This window comes from Dendronephthya gigantea, unplaced genomic scaffold (assembly GCF_004324835.1).
Source record: "Dendronephthya gigantea isolate DGI-Jeju-01 unplaced genomic scaffold, DenGig_1.0 000007F, whole genome shotgun sequence".
Classification (NCBI taxonomy): Eukaryota; Metazoa; Cnidaria; class Anthozoa; order Malacalcyonacea; family Nephtheidae; genus Dendronephthya; species Dendronephthya gigantea.
Window position 1 is genome coordinate 775,181 of NW_021163017.1, and position 22,964 is coordinate 798,144.

A 22,964-nucleotide genomic window follows, 5' to 3' on the forward strand; every position below is an offset into this window, starting at 1 on the left:
GCCAAATTAACATAGTTGTTATCTAGGCGCGTGTAAATTATCGGCATTCGAGCCCTGCGATCGTTTGGAAGCGCTCATATTACTTGGAAATGCGCATGCTCCACGCCAAGCGCTATTAAATTTCCTTCGTTTTAGCGTTTACGTGTGGACGGGCAAAAACGATTCGAATACGCTTCGTGTGGACGCGAATTTTTTTAAAAACGGAGAAAAATTCCTCATCTTCCTTACGCACCCTCCATAGCATGCTCCTCAATAGAAAGAGGAATAACATCTGGGGTCGGTTGTATCAAGTCCGTTTAGCTTAAACGATGGATAAGTCAGAATTGAATAACACTCTTACATCTCTCTTGAATGAGTCAACTTGAATATCATGCACTGAATATGTAGTTGTAAACAGTATCGTCGTATTTAGGTTAAAAGCATTTAGTTTGCTTGTTGAATAAAACGATAGACATGCTTTCTGTTTGAACTTAACCGCCGTTGAAGCTAAACGGGCTTGATACAACCGACCCCTGCAGATTTAATTGTCTCCGGGCTGAGTATCATGCAGCGTTGAAAAGAATGTTTGAAAAGAAATTAATCTTGCACAACATGAATACAGGGTGTCTCAAAAAAAAATGCAACTATTTAAATATGCAAGAACATTAATCACTGGTGGCAATCGATGCGGGCTATCTTTAAAACCAGGAACGGGGAATCAAGGAACGGGGAACCAGGAACGGGGAACGGGGAACGGAATCTTTAAAACCCGGAACGAGAATCTCCGGAATCTTTAAAACCCGGAACGAGAATCTCCGGAATCTTTAAAACCCGGAATGAGAATCTCCGGAATCTTTAAAACCCGGAACGAGAATCTCCGGAATCTTTAAAACCCGGAACGAGAATCTCCGGAATCTTTAAAACCCGGAACGAGAATCTCCGGAATCTTTAAAACCCGGAATGGAAATCTCCGGAATCTTTAAAACCCGGAACGAGAATCTCCGGAATCTTTAAAACCCGGAATTAGAATCTCCGGAATCTTTAAAACCCGGAACGAGAATCTCCGGAATCTTTAAAACCCGGAACGAGAATCTCCGGAATCTTTAAAACCCGGAATGAGAATCTCCGGAATCTTTAAAACCCGGAACGAGAATCTCCGGAATCTTTAAAACCCGGAACGAGAATCTCCGGAATCTTTAAAACCCGGAACGAGAATCTCCGGAATCTTTAAAACCCGGAACGAGAATCTCCGGAATCTTTAAAACCCGGAACGAGAATCTCCGGAATCTTTAAAACCCTGAATGGAAATCTCCGGAATCTTTAAAACCCGGAACGAGAATCTCCGGAATCTTTAAAACCCGGAATTAGAATCTCCGGAATCTTTAAAACCCGGAACGAGAATCTCCGGAATCTTTAAAACCCGGAACGAGAATCTCCGGAATCTTTAAAACCCTGAATGGAAATCTCCGGAATCTTTAAAACCCGGAACGAGAATCTCCGGAATCTTTAAAAACCCGGAATTAGAATCTCCGGAATCTTTAAAACCCGGAACGAGAATCTCCGGAATCTTTAAAACCCGGAACGAGAATCTCCGGAATCTTTAAAACCCGGAACGAGAATCTCCGGAATCTTTAAAACCCGGAATGAGAATCTCCGGAATCTTTAAAACCCGGAACGAGAATCTCCGGAATCTTTAAAACCCGGAACGAGAATCTCCGGAATCTTTAAAACCCGGAACGAGAATCTCCGGAATCTTTAAAACCCGGAATGGAAATCTCCGGAATCTTTAAAACCCGGAACGAGAATCTCCGGAATCTTTAAAACCCGGAATTAGAATCTCCGGAATCTTTAAAACCCGGAACGAGAATCTCCGGAATCTTTAAAACCCGGAACGAGAATCTCCGGAATCTTTAAAACCCGGAATGAGAATCTCCGGAATCTTTAAAACCCGGAACGAGAATCTCCGGAATCTTTAAAACCCGGAACGAGAATCTCCGGAATCTTTAAAACCCGGAACGAGAATCTCCGGAATCTTTAAAACCCGGAACGAGAATCTCCGGAATCTTTAAAACCCGGAACGAGAATCTCCGGAATCTTTAAAACCCTGAATGGAAATCTCCGGAATCTTTAAAACCCGGAACGAGAATCTCCGGAATCTTTAAAACCCGGAATTAGAATCTCCGGAATCTTTAAAACCCGGAACGAGAATCTCCGGAATCTTTAAAACCCGGAACGAGAATCTCCGGAATCTTTAAAACCCGGAATTAGAATCTCCGGAATCTTTAAAACCTGGAATGAGAATCTTCGGAATTTTTACATCAACATTAACTTGAATTGTGCATTTTTGATAAACACGTTCATATAAAACCACTTTATATGTAATTGTATATATATTTCCATTCAGCAATAAAATCGCATTCTATAGCTTATAAAAGGTAATACAAGGTTGTTTTAGCACATTAAAGGTAATACAAGGTTTTTAAATATAAAATTTCCCCAATTTCAAAAATTAACATCAATAATAGTATCCAAATGGAACGAACTAAAAACGGAATAAAATTTGAAACAGTCCCATCATCAGCTCGGTGTTTTCACTCACGGTAAAATTCAATTAAGCTTCTAGCGACAGCCCTGCATGCACGTGCAAATAAAAAATGCGGAATAAGTGGAAAAACCCTTTCTAACTAGTTTCAGTCTGAGAATGTGTCAGTCTGAAAAAGTGTTTCACTAATCTTTGCATCAGAGCCACTTTATGTTATTTAGATCGTTGAAATAAACGAATTCATGCGTGTAGAAACGTTAACGGTAGAGATTCCAACCAAAATTGGTAGCTAAACGCTGGAGGTGTCTGGTTGCAGGTGATTAATTTGAAAGCCATCAATCTTCAGGAGACCTACGTGAAAGTTTGGATATCTTCTTATCACGCATTCTTGTACAGGTGGAAATGCACGTTCTGAACAGTGTTACTCTTTTGTCGTTGTCCAGTTAACCTGTCTCTGTACTCTCGCATATCGCGGCAAACAATGATCAAATCATCCGGGCGATGAGTCGGGGGGTTTTGAATAACCCATCACATCCATAGCATTTGGACACTCTGGTTCCTTCGACCCATTCAAATAAAAATAGCTTTCTGGTAATCCTACTGACCTTGGGCATTCATGTGTGATTGATCACTTAAAGTGACCGACGACACTGGAGAAAACTGGAAATTTTCCGAAAGGTGCTGGTTTGTGCATTGTTGCGGAATACTGTAACTGCCAGGAATAGGAAAACCTGTAGCCATCGAGGGATAATCAGTTTGGAAGGTACTTGTATCGGGGGCCGTTGGCATTACTTGTGTCATTCTTTCAACAGAGGAGAATGTTGGAGGTTGGGTATAAATATTGGTTGAAGGAATGCTTGCGTGTTGAATTGTGGACGGCACATCGGGTAACATTTGCGATGTTGGAGGACGTAACAGGTCGACGGTATTCGTTGACTGTAGGCCGTTTAACATTGGTCCGCTTTCTTTGTGACGGCTTCCTTCCTGCAGTTTTGGGGCCACTCTGTTCGACCATCTCCATCATTGCAGGCCGCTTCTTTCTTCTCTTGAACCACGTCAGCAGCTCGCTCAATGTGCCTCTCACCTGTGCGACAGCTAGTGTATGTTCACAAATTTTGGTCGCATAATTTATGCAGCTGCGATCGCAGGAGAGAGAACCACCTTTGCCAGGATTTACACAATGTATGTTGTTGGATAATCCTGCCACTACGAATGATCCATCGTCAGCACCAGGCTTTGGAATAACTTTTCCCGGCACCGCTAACAAGTTAGAGGCCCTTTCGAACATCGCTTCAAGTATCGGTTGAGGTACTGTTGTTATCCCGCTTTCATTAGCTGTGACACTTAAACGCGACGTGGGTTCGTCCTAGATTATTAGATAGATAAATAAATGGATGGATATGGATGGATGGATATAGATGGATGGGGATGGATGGATGGATGGATGGATGGATGGATGGATGGATGGATGGATGGATGGATGGATGGATGGATGGATGGATGGATGGATGGATGGATGGATGGATGGATGGATGGATGGATGGATGGATGGATGGATGGATGGATGGATGGTTAAAATATTATATTGCAGCTGCAAGCTTAATTGCGTAATTATATTTACAAAAAAAAGTTAATAGGAAACAAATAAATTTACCTCTTGGTCTTGAGGGGTTGGACTGACGACGTCAACCCTGCTGTCCATTTTTGCTTTGTTGAAATCAGCCAATCTTTTTTCCATTTGAGCGTGACTTAAACTGCTTCTTTCTACGTCATCAACGGACAAATGGGTGAAACCTTCTCGTACTCGATACGGACCTTTTCCAAATACCGCACGATCTTCATTTCTTTGTTGTGTTAAGATAATTTCTTTGACATTTTCAATAAACTCGTGGGGTTTGTTTGGGTTGAAGTGCAGCCCATGCTTTATGATGAAGTTTGCAGCTTCAGGGTCGTTGTTCGTGTATTCGGATGGTGGGTTACCAAGCCCTGCTTCTGTTCTGATCGGTCTCAGCATCGAGTCCTTGATATCCTGTGCCTAAAAAGCGTCCGCTGTATTTGGTTACTGTATGCATTTAATATATACGCGGACCATTTAAAATGAATGAACAATTAATATCCAAGCAGGTCGAGAAAGGAAATTAAGAAAGGAAAATCTATGCAAATGTGCATGGGAACTCTAGGAACTAATAACTCATTCCACAACAATTCCACAATTGGTAACGAACATTAGAGAGCTGTCTATATTAGAGTAGTGTTCATATTAGAAAGGTGACAAAAATTACAAGGGTAACAATTACTTGGATATATTGCGCTGCCTACGCTATTGGCGTAATGTAACGGTTGTTTCGTAAGAATTGGTCTCTTACCTTTTCGCGTTTAAACCACTCGAACATTGTTTGCTTCCTCTCTTTGTTTTCAGTTACAATCTCCCTTTCTTCCCAAATCGGTTGAAGCTGTTGCAGTTTTTCGTCGAATTCTTCTTCTGATTCACAATCAACAAGTCCGAAATATTTAATGTCTCCTTCTTGTTTTCCAAATATTTCGCACACGAATTCTTTCTTAGCATTCCCTGTAATTCCTCTCGAAATTAGCTCTCTCTCAATATTAGCTTTAAAATGTAGAAAGCATCGTAGAAATACCGCAAAACGCATATTTCGTTTGAAACCATTGACGAGCGCTCTTTCACCATCCGTACCGCATGCAAGGACTGCATCTAACTCTGGTTTAAGAGTAACCAATGAGTGTGCAAATTTGGAAAAGGTTTTCCAGTCCTTTTTCTGATGCATGAGCAACGGTCCAACAAACACTGGTTGTTTACCGGTTTTGGGGTTGACCAATTTCAGATTTCTGTATGTAGTAACCGTAAGGCTAATATTTCGGTCAAATATATTAAAAGTTGGATCAATTCCGAAAACACTGTGTTCACTTGGGTGCGTACAGAAGTTTGCAACCTCATCAAGTTGTCGATCGTTTGCAAGAACTACAAACAGGTTAGGGTGAATTGAGCATTCGCGTATGAACACATCTTCTTTTGACTGTTCTTCCCTCTTTGCACGTTCCAGAAGCGTCCACATACTATCTATACTTGCAGGTTGACTAGTTTCCTTGGCTTCGCTTTTCTTGCTTTGATCAAGCAACGGACTAGAATTGGGCATCTTCTTTGCAGAGTGTCTTGCATAATATAAATCGCTGGGCCCTCTTGGTAGTTGGCCAATCGATCTTGCCTTTATAACGTCTCCAGATGTACAGTACACTTCATCAAGGGTTTGTTTGGCTGTCTTTCCCCTGTCAAGTATGGACTGTTTCATTCGCTTTCTGGTGCTTGATAGTACCCGCCGGTACGAAGACTTGGTTTTTGAGTTTCCGTGGGGCATAACGTGTTTTATTTCGTGTTCTTTATCATCGAACAAATACTGAATAAGCACATTTGGAAGTTGTGCACCACAGTTATCTACAAAAAGAGAATAACAATTCATATACCAAGCGAATATATTGCATATCTAACCCATCTAGAGGCGATCTTTCGTAGGTCCATTACTCTTTTAGCGCAAACGTAAATTGTTGGGTGCTGAGCTTTGCAAGTTACAAGAATACTCGGGACGCTAATATATAGGATGTTTATACTTCATAATATAAGCGTAGGTCTGGAAAACTCATCAAATTATTTGTTTGGGTTGAAATGACGAGGGGTTGTGCATGCATGTATTTCTAGTGTGATGAAGTAAATATGGGGGTGGATGTATGGTTCAGTATATCACTTTTTCAGAGGGTGTATTTGGACAACGCAACAAAGATGTAATGTTTTGCAAAATGGCGAAAACATTAATTAGGTGTGAGTTTACATAAAAAATACGTTAACATTCCTTTCCGGTTCTAGGGAAATATTTCTGAAATTTCTGTGATTAAGAATACAATTGTATATTATTCATAAAGCCGGATGGCCGGTAGTCCTAGTACGTACCATATAATTTAGATACTATCTTCCGGACAGTCTTGTCCGAACAGTTTCTGTAATAGGCCCTTCTCAATTCGTAAATGTTATCTTTTAGTGCGGCATGTTTAGGCACCGTTACATCTAAGCGTTGTATTTCTGTTAACACACCGTTTGGATCTCTCTTCACATGGAAAAGACGCTTTGGAGAGCCGTTGTGCTTCCAAGAACCCATGTCGTCACACTTTATGTCATCAGGGTGTTCCAAATAATTTGTGCCGACCAGGAAAGAGGCATTGTGAGAGACGTTAATTGGCTGCGATGCGCAAGTTTCCTCAATTGGATAATCATTTATTAGTATACAAACTAGTTCCTGACTTGTATAGGCGGATTTACTCCAAGAGAAAACTGGAGTCATTGCATCGTTCTTGTAACATTCGCCGGATGCATCGATTCTTTCAATGGCTTTCTCGTCACTAAAAAATATAAATAGACAAGGATAGATACAACATGCAAGACAGCTACTGCTGCCTCGAAGCTACGTGAGAAAATATAGCGTAAACAAATACCTAGAAAATTCATTATCCGCCTGGCTTTCACTTTGGTCGATGGTAGCCTCCTGTTGAAGAAGAAATTAAATGATCAGAATTAAGTAGAACCTACTTTTACTGGTGAAGAGAGGAAAGCAAATATTGAAATGATACACGGCTTACTTCGCCTCCTGATTTCGTCATTGCTTCATCGGTAATATTATCCACTGCGGAATTTTGCCTTTCCTCCTCATTGTGTTTCTCCGAAGATTCCGTTATTGTTATTACGACTGGAACATCCAAAATCGTTACTAAGCAACTGGAAATAGACATTACAGATATTCAAAATCAAAAAGAAGATACTTCGGCGGAGTTAACATGACGCTATATGGAAAAATCTTTGTACAAAATAGTACCTGGAAGATTCATCATTTATCTGACTTTCATTTGGGTCCCTGGTTTCCTCCTTTAGAAGAAATGTTATGAAAAATAAGTGGAATTTACTTAAGAAGAAAGAAGAAACGATACACTTACTGCGCCTCCTGATTTTGTTATTTCGACGCTTCCCTCCTTGGTAGAATTAGCCACTGCCGAATTTCGCCTTTCTTCGTCGTCTTTGCTGTTCGGTGAAGATTCCGTTACGGATATGGTTGTTATTTTCGGAGCGCTTTTCTCAGCACTAAAAAACGGAAATAGCTACATGCATACATACAATATCAAATGTAAACCAAACATTTTTACAACCTCGTACCCAGGGTCTTTATTCTAAATTTTTAACGGTTTTTAACATGCACTTTATCAGTTTATAAATGAAAAAATAAAAGCAAATACCCAGTCGAAGAAGCGTCGTCTGCCGGACGTTTCCTTTCCTTTTCCTTTGGGTACATAGTCACATTCTGCTGAAGAAATAAAATCATGAAGATAAAATTACCCTAGGAAATAGAAGAAAGAAAAAATATAAATTTAGCCTTACGTTGTCTCTTCCTTTCGACATTGTGCTGTTCTCCTCATGCGCTATCGACTTTTGAATTTCTTCTTCGTTGTTGCACATCTCCGATGATTCTGTGAGCAGATAAATGTTAAATTAAACTTTAATGAAAGGTAGAAGTCGGTAAGCTTTTTGAAATCAAATAGTAAACCTCTTTTTTACCACGCTTTCAGCTTTCTTGATGCCCCGATGTTAAACATGCCTCTTTGTTGTACAGATTACAGAAGTATACAATGACTATAACCTGTATACATTCATACCTCATAAATACTTTACACACTTTGTTAGAGTTCATAGTTAACGTCCAAATTTTGAATATATGGCAATCAAATCTGTCCGGTATTTTGAATTTTAAGTCATTATTTACGCTGCTTTCTTATCGCAGATTTTCCAAAAAATGAAAGTGCTTGAGCTTCCTTGAGCGTTTATAGATGTTTATAACTTTATATGAAAAATGGTACAGCTTTTTTAGGTGTTAATCTACAATTAAAAATGATGAAAATTTTAAATAATGATATACCTCGTGTAATCCATGCAAAGCTGTGATGTTTTTTTCCCTTTATGCCACTATGCAACAACCTCTCGTATATCCATTGGGCAATCATCTTACACGATTTGAGCGTTTTGTCAGGAGAGAACACGAGGATCCCGTTTCCATTGCCACCTAGCGCCTGACTTATTGGATGGGTGTCCAAGATAAACAACGCATTGCAATTTACTCCAACCATCAAGGTATATGGTTCGCAGGTGTACAGTCCAACCGTCTTTGACTCTCCAGCTCTTGAAAATAGTACGTTGACTAAGTTAGTTTTACTAGCAACTCTGAACACTTCAGATGAATCAATAAATTCCTCGGAAAGGTTGCAGGCGTCTACAATTCCATTTTCCCGTAACAAAGAATACGCGGTGATGGGCTCGTATAATTTTTCACAATCTCGTATTGTGTTTAACAATGCTGGTAACTCACTAATAACACTTTCAGTCATATGTTTAAGTACGTTCCAATCAATTTCATCGTTAGGCAAGGCAAGGAATTTATCGCATAGGGCTACACACAGGAATGCACACGCATTGGTACCATCGGCATCGTTATCGTACGATTCGCCAAGTTCTTCGCCAAATTTTGATGGTGTGGATAAGATTGACAGACTCTCGGCCATTTGTCGATCAGACGTCTCAAGTGCAGTAGATTGACTGACAGTTAGTGGAATAAAATTAAGATATGTCTCCAAGTAGTTTTTCGATAAAACTGCAGAGACATCGCGAACCTCAGGTCTCTTGTGAGGATCAAATTGCGAGCAAGCTTCAAAAACGTACACGACTTTCCACCATTCCCCGACTTGTAAATGCTCGTACTTTCCGTTTGGCTCAAGCTTTGGCAATTGTTTTTGATTTAGCAGCAACTTTAACGATTCCACCGATGGTTCTAATCTAGCTTTAACGAAAGCATTCTCATACGGGTTGTCAAGATCAGGATTTAGAAGGCAATACATTGTCATACCGAGAGCCCAGATATCGGATTTCTTCAGATCATCAATCGTTACGTTCTTTGCTAATCGCAGTTGAGCCTCAGGTGCCAAAAAGACTTCGGTTCCGCGGTCCAACCGGTTAGTTTTGCTCACTATTAAAGTCCTCGTTTGAAGAAAAGAAGCCCGACTTTCGCCAAAATCCGTAAGCTTGCACTGAATAGGATTATCAACGAACATTTGGTTGCGGAGGCTGTCTGTCTTTTCACTTGCATAATACTGATTAGAAACAAGGACATTGGCAGGTTTTAGGTCTCTGTGGGCAATGTTATTTTCATGAAGGTGGGATAGTCCACTTGCAATATCTTGGGCAATTTTCGTTTGAAACTGCTTTAGCGCACTGAAATCTAAGTGTTCATCTACAAAACTTAGTAGTTCATCAAGAGAAGTAATAACTTTATCCATACCAAATGGTTTGAAGTCAAAAAAAAATGCTCCATCATGATAGCCAAGGGTTCGTTACATATGGCGACAAAACGTGCGATGTGCTCATGACCTCTCAACTTGTTGAGTAGCTGCGCTTCTTTTATAAACAGGCGCTTACATTCTCGACTACGAATGCGCATGGATTTGACGACGACATTCTGTTCATTAAATTTACCTGTGTATATTAAGCCGTACGAACCTGAGCCCAATTCAGTCGCACTTGCAAATTGACTCCATTCAAAAGTTGCCAAACCTGTATTAAAACTCTCTGGCCGCATTGAAAGTTTCGGGATACCCGTAAATCCCTCCATTAAATGCCGTGTATTAAGCGCAAATATAATATAATTTTACATCTTTAATAGGCAAGAAAAAAAAGGTGATATAAAGCAACAATTTATTCTCGATTTCTACGATTTTGCACAACCAAAACAGTTAAAAAATCGCGGGAATTACAATGAGCCAGCAAGCAGAAAATGCTTTCATACTTCATGGAAGAAAAATCATTGTCTTTCATTCAAAGATTCTCATTCCGGGTTTTAAAGATTCCGGAAATTCTCATTCCGGGTTTTAAAGATTCCGGAAATTCACATTCCGGGTTTTAAAGATTCCGGAAATTCACATTCCGGGTTTTAAAGATTCCGGAGATTCTCGTTCCGGGTTTTAAAGATTCCGGAGATTCTCGTTCCGGGTTTTAAAGATTCCGGAGATTCTCATTCCGGGTTTTAAAGATTCCAGATTCATGTTCCGGGTTTTAAAGATTCCGGAGATTCTCGTTCCGGGTTTTAAAGATTCCGGAGATTCTCATTCCGGGTTTTAAAGATTCCGGAGATTCTCGTTCCGGGTTTTAAAGATTCCGGAGATTCTCATTCCGGGTTTTAAAGATTCCGGAGATTCTCATTCCGGGTTTTAAAGATTCCGGAAATTCTCGTTCCGGGTTTTAAAGATTCCGGAGATTCTCATTCCCCGTTCCCCGTTCCTGGTTCCCCGTTCCTTGATTCCCCGTTCCTGGTTTTAAAGATAGCCAATCGATGCGTGTGACCTAATCGTTTTCAAAAGTATCGTCTTCAAGTGTTCACACTAATACGATATGTATGCGTTTTCATTTGTATTCACTTTCAACAGCGTATTCAAATCGATGCGTTTTCGGTGAATACGCTGAGCGTATTCGAGCGTATTAGTGTGAACGGAAGGCCTAAACGCATCGAAATGTATGCGTTTTCAGACGAAAACGCATTAGTGTAGACAGGGCCTTAATCCTTCATTTTCAATGCTAAAAGTCATTTTAGCTGAACTACGGTGCAATTGCATATTTAAGTGGTTGCGTTTTTTTTTGAGACACCCTGTATATGAATATGTGCCCCCCCGATTATCGCCACTGCATGTATATATACACGGCCAAAAATCGATCTGGTTGTCCCATCAGGGGTGAACAATGCTGTGCTGCTCCTTGGGTACAGTATTGTTAATAATGTTGTTGAACCTTGTCAGGGAATCAATGTTGACGAAATCACGATGCAATGTTGTTGTAACAAGCTGCAACAACATTGATGACTCAACAATTTACATATTTGTTGCCTGCGCAGAAGTTGCCTGCCCGTGCAGGTCGAATTTGCGAAAAGTGAACGCGCGATGTTTTCTTCCAGACGATTTAAAGGACTATTCGTACTTCTTGTCGCGTTCTTTCTGGTCTGTTTTTTATATTCCTTTTTCGTAAGCGATAAACGCTTATGTACTTCACCGACAGCGAGCGATTCTTTCGTAGCATCAGGGAAAACGGCAGCAAATATTGACATTATAGCATTGACGCTCAAAGATTTGAATCAAACTTTGTCGAAATTTGTGAGCAGATTTCATCATGAAGCGAATACGAAGAGTGCGACGACAAAACCAACTGCAAAATCAACTTTAAAATCAACTTCGAAACCAACTTCAAAATCAACTTCGAAACCTTCCATTGATATCGTCAACGACTATTATCCCTTTGTGGATTTCAAGTTTGTCTTTCCGGAAATAATCCCAAAGGTTGAAACGACGCCGAATATATTTATGATTGTTTTGGTCAATTCTGGCGCTAAAGGAGATGAGTTCAGAAAACGTCGCGAGGCCATCCGACAAACCTGGGGAAATCGGGAAAACTGCGAACATCGTCAAGCCTCGCAAGATGAAAGATTAAAACACTTAAGATGGCTGCTCGTATTTGTTGTTGGAAAAGCAGGAACTGGAACGAACGACGATGAATTGAATATGGCTGAAGCTCGACAACACAACGATATGTTGATTGGAAATATCACTGACAACTATATTAACAATATTATCAAGTTTTACATGGGACAGATTTGGGCGAGTAGATTTGATGTAAAATACACAATGAAAACAGACGACGATGTTTACGTGCGTATACCACGCGTGTTGGAGTATCTTGTGCATGCGAAGTTTCCAAGGCTGTTTTACGGTGGTATGACATACTTGCCGATCCCGGTTAATCGAGCTATTGGAGGGAAGTGGACAGTGAGTTGGAAATACTTTGGTGAAGTGAATTTTCCAATGTTCAACGCCGGTGTGTTTATTATCCTCTCGTCAGACCTGCTGTACAGATTGTTTAATTATGCACATGTAAGAAAACCTTTTCATACGGACGACGCGTATGTGGGGGTCGCGATGCGGGATTTCGGAGTGAAAGTTACAACGATATTTTCGCTTGGTTTAAGACCTGATATGAACGAATTTGTGCGAAAAGAAAAAGACTGTAAAATACTAGGAATTGATGGCTTTGCGCATAACATGGACCCACAGTCGACGAGATTTCTTTTTGAACGTCTTGAGAAATTAGTTTGTCGTAGTAATCTAGTTAAATGTTAAACTCCGGTAATAAGCAGGAATGACAAAATGTTAAATATGAAGCTTGGGATAATTGGACAATGTTTAAAGAAAGAATTCGTACTCATACAAATTAAACACTTCTAGGTATAAATTTTTAACTTCCTTATTCTTCTTTATAACTCTCCATATTCCATACTTTTATTAATACATGTAAGTTGTTTACGTAGTGTATTGTAGCGTGGTGTGTTGTATGTAGTTGTAATTTGTCTTGTATAATAGTATTTAGTTAATTGTGTATATGTTTTCAAATGTAAATCACCCGCTCCTCGTGGAAATCAGCTTAAAGTTGACGGGCTAGCGTGTGACTTTTAAATAAAGTTTTACTACTACTTTTTTACTACTACACCTGTTCCCCAGCCTCGTACCCAGGCGTTTTAATGTCGCACCACCCCAAGCACTCCCGCGCGCTCGCGTTTTTTTTCAGCTGACCTCTATACAAGACCTGAATGCAACGGTTATATATTTTACGATTAAAGCGCCCGAGTACAAGGCTGCCTGTTCCTAGTTTGCGGTGGAAATTTGAGATATTAGGAGTGGACCAATACACCTCGCCTGGCCGAGATAACTCGCTCCATGTAAACAGACCCTAGGAATATATGCAGATGAAAATTGTCAGGGTAAACGGCAGGGGTAGATCCGGTACCAGTGCACTAATTTGCATGACACAAGAAAAAAGGGTTCTTTATGTCAGAGAGAAAGTGCTAGTGAAGTACTATTGAGTCGAGATGCCATGAACAATATATAAATAAGGAGTGGACCAATATTCATATTATATATTGATTCTATCGGTAACTACGAGACAGCCGACTTAAAGCTTTCTTTTAATTTGCGGCCAAGTATAGACGTAAGGAACGACCAAAAGAGAAAAGCACTTAAAAGTAATGAACGTGCGAGGCAAGCAGAACTAACAAGCATAATTACGAGAATTTGAGCAAAAGAAGCCAAGACAAATTCCGTAGCATTATCAAAAACCGCAGCAATCAGAGGCAACTTCAAAATCAACTTCAAAATCAACATGAAAGGTTTAAAAAGCAGAATTTTCTGTTGTTACATATATATGGTTTGGGTATTTGTATATCAGTTTCGTTGTGATGATACGCGGGCATGCTCAAAGACAAAGGTAAGGCCCGCCTTTACACTTGAAAATTTTGCTGCAATATTGGCGGCACACAGTTGGAAAAGCTTCGATGTGTAAGTGCCAGTGAACTCTAAAAAATAACTGGAACGATATGATGAATTTAGTGGATTCACATTATTGCGAGGAATATGAATATATTTATTAGGTAAAATATCGTGACAAAATCACTGAATCGACGACAGAACAAGAACATGAACACGAGGTACTAAAATACATACATCAAACGTTCGAACAAGAGTGACTTCATAAACTATTTTAACACGATACCTCCTAGTTGTTTTTGTACAGCTAAAATTTTTAAACAAGTGTAAACTTTGTGTACACTTGTTTGACGGCGTTGTTTCCGTAGCAGATTACGAATAGAAGCATATTACAACAAATTTCTCGCCTGAGGCAGACGAATCGCGGGCTCGGGGAACGAGATGATGTCAGTGAGTTGGCGACGCCGAGTGGTGCAACCTGCAACGAGTCGTTGGCAACCGTATAATCTCAGCTCGCCATGTTCCCAAGACGAGTTAAAGGACAATTGATAGCATTTGCGTTCATCTTCCTGACATATGTATTATGTTCCTCCTTGATATATATTAAACATGCACCTACTTTACAAAGTCTACCTACGGCTACGGCAAGCGACGCTTCCGTAACAATATCAAAAAACTCAGCAGTTGAAAATATTAACATAGCATTGATGCTCAGAGGTTTGAATCAAACTTTGTCCAAATTCATGAGCAGATTTCATCATGAAGTGAATACGAAGCGTGCGACGACAAAACCAACTTCAAGACCAACTTCAAGACCAACTTCAAGACCAACTTCAAATTCGACGTCAAAACCCTCGATTGATATTGTCAACGACTACTATCCCTTTGTGGATTTTAAGTTCGTCTTTCCGGAGATTAACCCAAAAGTTGAAGCGACGCCGAATATATTTATGATTGTTTTGGTCAATTCTGGCGCTAAAGGAGATGAGTTTAGAAAACGTCGCGAGGCCATCCGACAAACCTGGGGAAATCAAAGTAACTGCGAACAACGTAAAGCCTCGCAAGATGGAAGACTGAAAGACTTAAGATGGCTGCTTGTATTTGTTCTTGGAAAAGCAGGAAGTGGAACGAACGACGATGAACTGAATATGGCTGAAGCTCGACAACACAACGATATGTTGATTGGAAATATCACAGACAACTACATTAACAATGTTATCAAGTTTTACATGGGTCAGGTTTGGGCGAGTAGATTTGATATAAAATACACGATGAAAACAGACGACGATGTTTACGTGCGTATACCACGCGTGTTGGAGTATCTTGTGAATGCGAAGTTTCCAAGACCATTCTATGGGGGCTGGACGTACGCGGGAACTGCGGTGAATCGAGCTATCGGTGGAAAATGGACAGTGAGCTGGAAATATTTCGGAGAAAAGGATTGGCCCCGATTTAACCCCGGTGGGTTTTTCATCTTGTCTGCTGACCTTCTCTACAGACTATTCAATTACGCGTATGTAAGAAAACCGTTTCATACGGACGATGCATATGTTGGGGTGGCCATGAGAGATTTTGGAGTGAAAATTACCACAATTTTGTCATTTCGAATTTCACCAGACATGTTGCAGGAAGCTTCTCACTATTCTGACTGCAGTTTATTAGGTAAAATTGCATTGGGCCATAGTATTGACAATAAGGGTTCGAAGATGCTCTTCGATCGTTACGAGAGACTGCTGTGTGGAAAAGATAAAAACAAATGTTGAGGATTTTTTTATCGTTGATATTAAAAGGGTGCTCCATACTATACATTATACTATGGGCGCTTTCCTTAATTTATACAGTAAAAACGGTCCGACCGGTCCTGTTGTATTCTTATTATTTTATTTTATTTTATTTGGTGTCTAATGACACATTATCGCATAAAAAATGCATTGCAAGGTGTTTACTAGGTAGTACAAATTAGTTATTTACATGGACGTTGTTAAACTATCAGACATATAGTATATATAGATAGATAGATGGATAGATAGATAGATATATACACCACATTTAGATGCAGCATAAGGTAAAAATAATATATATGGATAAGATTTAAGAGATTAAGAACTATCTATTAAATTGAATGTGAATTGCTCAAAATTTACATTAAACTTTTTTAATGCTATGTTTATTTCTTATTCAGTTCCGCGATTCTTGGAAAGAAGCTATTCTTAAAACGTTCGGTTCTGCACTTATACAGTGGCAGATTATTTAGGTATCTAATATTATAATGTTGAGCACTTGCTCTTTTCTCCGTCACATACTAAGCGAGAGGACCTGATCGTTTAATAATCTTGTGTCAGGTTTTTCTACATATATCGTTTCGTCTATCGCTCAGCTTGGTGCAGTTGGCTAATTGAAGAGCTTCAACATATGAATGGCCAGGGAATATGATGCGCATGGCACGCTTTTGCACTCTTTCCAGTTCATCAGAAAGGTATCCGCTTTGCCTTTGGGATCATATTATCTTAGCGACCCCCTTTGCCATTGGGGTCGTGTACTTCATCATGACAGTGCTCTCACTTAAATATGCATACTTTTTACTGTGGGGCCGGGAAGGTTGTTTTGAATAACCTGAGATAAAGAACATTTGAAAAGAATATATTAATTATTCTCCCTCCCGTCGATACAGTCAAACTTTTGTAAGGAAATTACCGTAGAAGTGAGAACGCTACTCATCGGCAAATTTTTGAGATGCAGAAATACGACTCCCCCGTGTTTGTGTCAATTTCATATGCGTTCGATTGTGATGTTTTGTGAAAGGAAATAGCGCATCTGTTTCGTGTGTTTCCGGCCCTCTCATTCAGTCTGCGAGCAGGCTACGTTGAAGTCATACAATCGTATCACACAATTACACAATATGAATACACGAGAACTATCAATATGCTACCTCCTCCGCAGGCCCTTTTCGGGCAAATATGGCGGGCGGTGATATTTTGCGGGTAGAAATTTAAAATTTGAAATCGAGAGACGAAGGTAACAGATACACGAGAACTATTATTAAATTCCTAAGTGCTTCCGCCATCGTCATGATTGTAGCATATTATATATTTTATGCATGATAAAATTGTAAAATTTTTATAGCTTTATCGACATCTTTTGGGACATAATTTTCAACGCCAGCGCTGATACTTTTTTCGAAAATATTTTTTCTATCGACTTTTATTTAATATTCCGTACTTTTACCAGTATTTTTGCGTGTTTTCTAGTTCCTCCAGCCTCCAGGGCTGTCTAGTATGCAAATAACTTTCCGTCGTTTTGACTCAATATTATGATTTCGAAGTATGTAGCGCATTCTTGTTAACGAATAATTTTTGCTTAGCATCATATTAATCAAGTTAGCCTTCTTTAGTTTCAAGCAATCACATCAACTTTCACAAATACAGCGAAAACAGGATGGAAAAAAAAATATTAAAACTTCAAGGCCTAAAACACCCGCAGCGTGGCAGCGTCGGTCTGCTGGTGGCAGTTTTTTTCACACACTAATCTCAAAAGCCAACTCTACAGCGAGTTTTCGAGTTGATTTTGCGATGAGTGAAAAAGATTACCAACAATGTTATAAACGTTAACGCCTTTGGCATTATCAGGATTGAAGCTTCGTTTCAAATGTCAGTTTCGTCCCGGTGTACCCTAGTGTACCCTGGTGTACTCCGAGGTACATACACACCAGGGGCCGGTTGTTCGAAAGGCGTCTAGCTCAAACGGTGGATAAGTTCAAAATGGAAAACAAAATTAACTATTTATCGAAGAACTGAGCTGAACTATTTCGATGTAAATAGTTTAATTTTCAATTTTTAAACATATTTAATCCATAAGATGCGGCTTCAATCATTCACAAGATGTATGAGAGCAGTCGAACAACGGGCCGGTTGTATGAAAGGCGAATAGCGCGATTTTTTTCAACCGTTCCAAAAATTCTCAAAGAGCAATAAAATTTCAGCTTTGGAACCAACAATGCAATTATTATTTAATTTCAGTGTTAAAGAGGATCCCTAATTAATTTACAAATACTAAGATTTAATCAAAAGTTTAATCTATATTTTACCCCATACATGGACAGATTTAATTATCATTATGTAAATACCTTGGATAAAAACGGCAAAATGATTTATGCCACTATCGAGATAGATGCCGACTGTACAGATATTAAAAAAAAGCTATTCAAAAATACAAGTTTATCTATATCGCATATTATTGGAAGTGAAGACATACTAAGACACGTTGTTTGCTCTATATACTTTCATTAAATCTTAGTATTGCTAAATCAGGATCGTCTTTAATAATTGTTCATCCCAAAGATAAAATTTGATCGCTTTTCGAGAATTTTTAGAACGGTTGAAAAAATCACTATCCGCGCGGTAGATAGCGCTATCCAGCTTTCATACAATTCTCAAGCACTTTCCCATTCGTTGGACAAGGGCCTCAATATTGAAAAATAATATTCTTAAAATGAAGATAAGAAGATTGAAATATGCGGATACTACTTATTATCATTTTTTTTTCTAAGGCTAAGCTGTCATACAAAAATTCCTCATGACTAAATTTGGAACCCGTGAATATTTTCACTTGTGACTCCCACGTGCACCTCAGCCACAGAATACCTATCAGAAGTAGAACTCCTGTACTTTTTTCGTAAGTGTGATTCGTCATGATTCGTCACTTAGCAAGTGCATTTTTTGAGGCAGTCACCCCCCTGCCAAAGTTTAGCAATATGGCGCGGGGTATATTGCTAAATTTTGGCAGGGGGGTGACTACCTCAATTTAATGCACTTGCTAAGTGACGAATCATGACGAATCACACTTACGAAAAAATAATATAGAGTTATTCTTCTGATAGGTATTTTGTGGCTCTGTGCAGCGTTAGGAAATAGTAGAGCCATTTAAACAAGAGAAAATAAGTCGTCAACATTTCATAGTGATATTTGAACAAGAATGTGACTGAAGACGACGGTGAAGTTGCCTGGCCGACTGCGGGTCTACGGCGTCCCCAAATGCAGTGCAATTCATCATTTCACAGTCTTTGACAGAGCGTATGAACTGCGGCATTCTGGGTATTGCTCTGAATGAATGCATTTTAGTTATATTGACCTTGAAATCCTGCATGGCGACCCCCACGTACGCATCGTCTGTGTGAAATGGTTTTCTCACACAAGTATAGTTCCATAGTCTGTTGAGAAGATCGCTGGATAAAATAAAGAATGCCCCAGGATTAAACCTCGGGAAATGAGTCTTGTTATAGTATTTCCAACTAACTGCCCACTTTCCACCGATAGATCGATCCACCCTGATAGAGGGGTAAGTTGCACCACCGTAAAACGGTCTTGGAAACTTCGCATGCACAAGATACTCCAACACGCGTGGTATGCGCACGTAAACATCATCGTCTGTTTTCATCGTGTATTTTACATCAAATCTACTCGCCCAAACCTGACCCATGTAAAACTTGATAACATTGTTAATATAGTTGTCTGTGATATTTCCAATCAACATATCGTTGTGTTGTCGAGCTTCAGCGATATTCAATTCATCGTCGTTCGTTCGACTTCCTGCTTTTCCAACAACAAATACGAGCAGCCATCTTAAGTGTTTTAATCTTTCATCTTGCGAAGCTTTACGTTGTTCGCAGTTACTTTGGTTTCCCCAGGTTTGTCGGATGGCCTCGCGACGTTTTCTGAACTTATTTCCTTTAGCGCCAGAATTCACCAAAACAATCATAGCATAACTTTGCGATATGTTGATTGTGGGCGCAACGTCTGGCAAGACGAACTTAAAATCAACAAAGGGATAATAATCGTTTTTAATATCGACATTTTTTGCTCCTGAAACCTTGTCCGAAGCAGAATAACTGAATGCTCTTTTATAATTCGCATTCATTCTGTGAATAAATTCTGAAAAATCTTTGCCCATGTATATAGGAGGTCCAGTTTCATTCAACTTGTATATCTCTATGTCCACGACTGTCCTTTCCTTCAAATGGATTTCTCCTTCTTTTAATAATACCTGTTTATGAGCAGCGTGAAATCCCATATACCATATTACGAGGATGTTACATAAAATCAATACACTGAGCGCTTTTAAAACCGTCTTTGTCTTCCGAGACAGAAGTCGTTTATTGATAAATGCCATGAAATCCTTTAGCGCATGACCCTGACGGCTAGGATATCAACCAAAATTCTCTGAAGTCACGTCTCGTATTTCTGTTACATGTAAAATATAGATCATAATATGTAGACTCAAATGACGTGTAACAAGTAACATGATACATACATAATGTCTGTGAATGAATCAAATTGATATCATGTAACCGACGAACAGCGAATTGCCGTCGCAAGTTCTTTTTGAAGTGACGTTGTTGCCATGTGAAAGAAATTTGCATCAAGGAGCAATTGTTTTGACTTTTGCATCATTAGTCAAACGTGGCGTGAAATGTTATAATTATTTACGACGTAGGCTAGGTAGAGACTGTTGTGAGTGTTTTGGTGGAGCTAAATTGTAGAATACCCCTCCACTAATGATATCATATCATCTACTAAGTAGCTACTGTTTCACTGGATACGCTGTGAGATGTGATATAAGGGTAGCTATATATTTTAGTGGATACACGGATACGTGGTTCGCAGTCTCAATTGAGAGTAAAATGTCGAGAGTCGAGAGTAAGATGTCGAGAGTCGAGAGTAAAATGTCGCCGGAGAGTCGTTTTGCGCGCAAAAAGATGTTTTCATTTATGTATTAAGTTTAAGTTCAAGTTTACTTTTACTTATATTTCATTGCACGTTACCTATGCTAAGAGACTGCGGTAATACTGTTATTATCAATTGACGCTTTTTTTATGTTTCAACTTCCGACATTGATGCTTTGAAAAATATGTTCGAATGTTTTGAAAAATATGTTCGCAACTGAGTGCTTGAATACGCCACAATTGCAAACAGCGATGCAAGGTGTACGTCGAATTCTGTCACTTGATGCATCAATGTCGGAAGTTGAAACATAAAGCGTCAATTGATAAAAATAACGATATTACCGTAGTCTCTTAGCATAGGTAACGTGCAGTGAATATGAGTAAAAGTAAACTTGAACTTAAACTCGACTCTCGACATTTTACTCTCGACTCTCGACAGTTACCAAGATCCCCACACGTTATGTTTGTTTCAAAAAAATTGAAAACTATTTAAACAAGACGCCTGTTCTGGCGTTAACTCCGGCGCACGTGCCAGTCTTCAATATAGAGCTTCTGAACATAAACAATGCAGTTCATATTCGCATTTAGACGCCTTGCGAACCTAAATGTTCCATCGCGAAATTCAGAAGCACATCGTACTTTAAAAAGTATAGAAGTTCAATTGTTCAAAAATGTAAATAAACCGCATAATACATTCGCTTTGTCTTACACTTTGCCTTTGGAATTCGCGCTTATATAGTTATATTAAATCTTCAATCCTGTGCAAACTACGACGAGTCAAAGCGCCCATACACGACCACATCATCTTGTTAAACGGCGAAATAGCAGCGATATTACTAAAATAGGACCAGAATCTACACGTATTAAATATATTCTTACCCCAATTCAGTCTAAACTTAATCGAAAAGCATGAAAAGAACGGTTTATTTGTTCCTCTTGGAGGAATTGCCGTATCATGCGAGCGAAATCGAATCGCGCATCGGAAAATTAGCCAAAGCTGTGCACCACAACTCTTGGGAGACAAGACTGGGACATAGATAAATCCAATCACATACACATTTTAAATACTAGAATGTTTCGCGCCATTACAGACTTGCGACGACGAAAAATAATAAAAAAAAAAAAAAAAAAAAAAAAAAAAACAAAAACAAAACAAAACCGAGGCGAATTTTCAACTCCGTCGCTGACGCCGGAGTAATTACTCATTGTTAAGATTTGAATGCCGTAGCGTGTTCACCAATTTTAATCAATCTTAACCAGACATCTGTTCTGGCGTTAACTCCGGCGCACGTGCCAGTCTTTAATATAGAGCTTCTAAACATAAACAATACAGTTCATATTCGCATTTAGATGCCTTGCGAGCCTAAATGTTCGATCGCGAAATTCAGAAGCACATCGTACTTTAAAAAGTATAGAAGTTCAAATGTTGAAAAATGTTAATAAACCGCATGATACATTCGCTTTGTCTTACACTTTGCCTTTGGAATTCGTGCTTATATCGTTATATTAAATCTTAAATCCTGTGCAAACTACGACGTGTCAACGCGCCCAGACACGACCACATCTTGTTAAAGGCGAAATAGAAGCGATATTATTAAAATAGGACTAGAATCTACATGTATTAAATTATATTCTTACCCCAATTTAATCGAACAGCATGAAAAATACGGTTGATTTGTTCTTCTTGGAGGAATTGCCGTATCATGCGAGCGAAATCCACTACTCTTGGGAGATAAGACTGGGACGTAGATAAATACGGTCACATACACATTTCAAATACTAGTATATTTCGCTCCATTTCACACTTGCGACGACGAAAAGTAAAAAAAACAACAATAAACAACAAAACAAAACCGGCGTCACAGGAAATTTGGCCCCCCGAAAATTTGGTCCTCCCGGGCCAAATCTCCTAGGAAATATGTCCCCCCCCCGGGCCAAATGCCCTAGGAAATTTAGCCCCCACTTCGGAAATTTGGCCCCCTCTTTACCTTACCATTTTAGAGCTAGAGAACCGTTAGATGTGTGAAAAGTTTTAAGTGCATAAAAGTCTATCTAGCTGTACTCTTGTTTGAGTTAACTTACAAACAACACTGACGGATTTTATATGGTGCATGTAACCTTGTTTTCCTGTTTGCCGATGTTTTTAAACGTTTTTATGCAAATTTGTATTAATTACTCCCTAAATGTTAGCCGCACGCACAATAAGACCCCGTTTACACTAGAGCGAAAGTTTCCGGATTCATTACGAAAGCGGAATGTTTTAGTACCGGATTCATGTTGCTGTTTACACACGCAGCAACGAATCCGATAGAAAATGTACTCGGC

General features: G+C 39.4%; 4 protein-coding genes across 5 annotated transcripts; 2 read left to right on the forward strand and 2 right to left on the reverse strand.

Moving 5' to 3' along the window:
* Nucleotides 1-3,326: 3,326 nt before the first annotated feature.
* On the reverse strand, nt 3,327-10,389 carry LOC114517146. The gene is given in 12 exon segments (XM_028536804.1): nt 3,327-3,887; nt 4,176-4,556; nt 4,888-5,972; nt 6,483-6,928; nt 7,022-7,071; nt 7,166-7,301; nt 7,399-7,448; nt 7,517-7,661; nt 7,814-7,881; nt 7,956-8,044; nt 8,491-9,927; nt 9,930-10,389. Coding segments are annotated over 12 exon segments (4,752 nt in total). The 5' UTR covers nt 10,234-10,389.
* Nucleotides 10,390-11,318: 929 nt separating this feature from the next.
* Nucleotides 11,319-12,791, forward strand: LOC114517310 (UDP-GlcNAc:betaGal beta-1,3-N-acetylglucosaminyltransferase 7-like). Its single transcript, XM_028536990.1, has one exon. It carries the CDS (start codon nt 11,552-11,554, stop codon nt 12,779-12,781), a length of 1,230 nt encoding a protein of 409 aa, XP_028392791.1. The 5' UTR covers nt 11,319-11,551; the 3' UTR covers nt 12,782-12,791.
* A 1,415-nt stretch (nt 12,792-14,206) lies between these two features.
* LOC114517309 (beta-1,3-galactosyltransferase 1-like) lies at nt 14,207-15,890 on the forward strand. The gene has a single exon (XM_028536989.1). The coding sequence runs from the start codon at nt 14,440-14,442 to the stop codon at nt 15,682-15,684; it is 1,245 nt and encodes a 414-aa protein (XP_028392790.1). The 5' UTR covers nt 14,207-14,439; the 3' UTR covers nt 15,685-15,890.
* Nucleotides 15,891-17,860: 1,970 nt separating this feature from the next.
* Nucleotides 17,861-22,318, reverse strand: LOC114517311 (beta-1,3-galactosyltransferase brn-like). Of its 2 annotated transcripts, none has more exons than XM_028536991.1 (2): nt 22,278-22,318; nt 17,861-20,157 (listed from the first exon to the last, which is right to left on the reverse strand). In XM_028536991.1, the coding sequence occupies exon 2, from the start codon at nt 20,084-20,086 to the stop codon at nt 18,863-18,865; it is 1,224 nt and encodes a 407-aa protein (XP_028392792.1). In that variant the 5' UTR covers nt 20,087-20,157; nt 22,278-22,318; the 3' UTR covers nt 17,861-18,862. The 2 variants fall into 2 exon arrangements, with proteins under 2 accessions (XP_028392792.1, XP_028392793.1); XM_028536992.1 differs by lacking the exon at nt 22,278-22,318 and adding an exon at nt 20,228-20,293.
* Nucleotides 22,319-22,964: the final 646 nt, after the last annotated feature.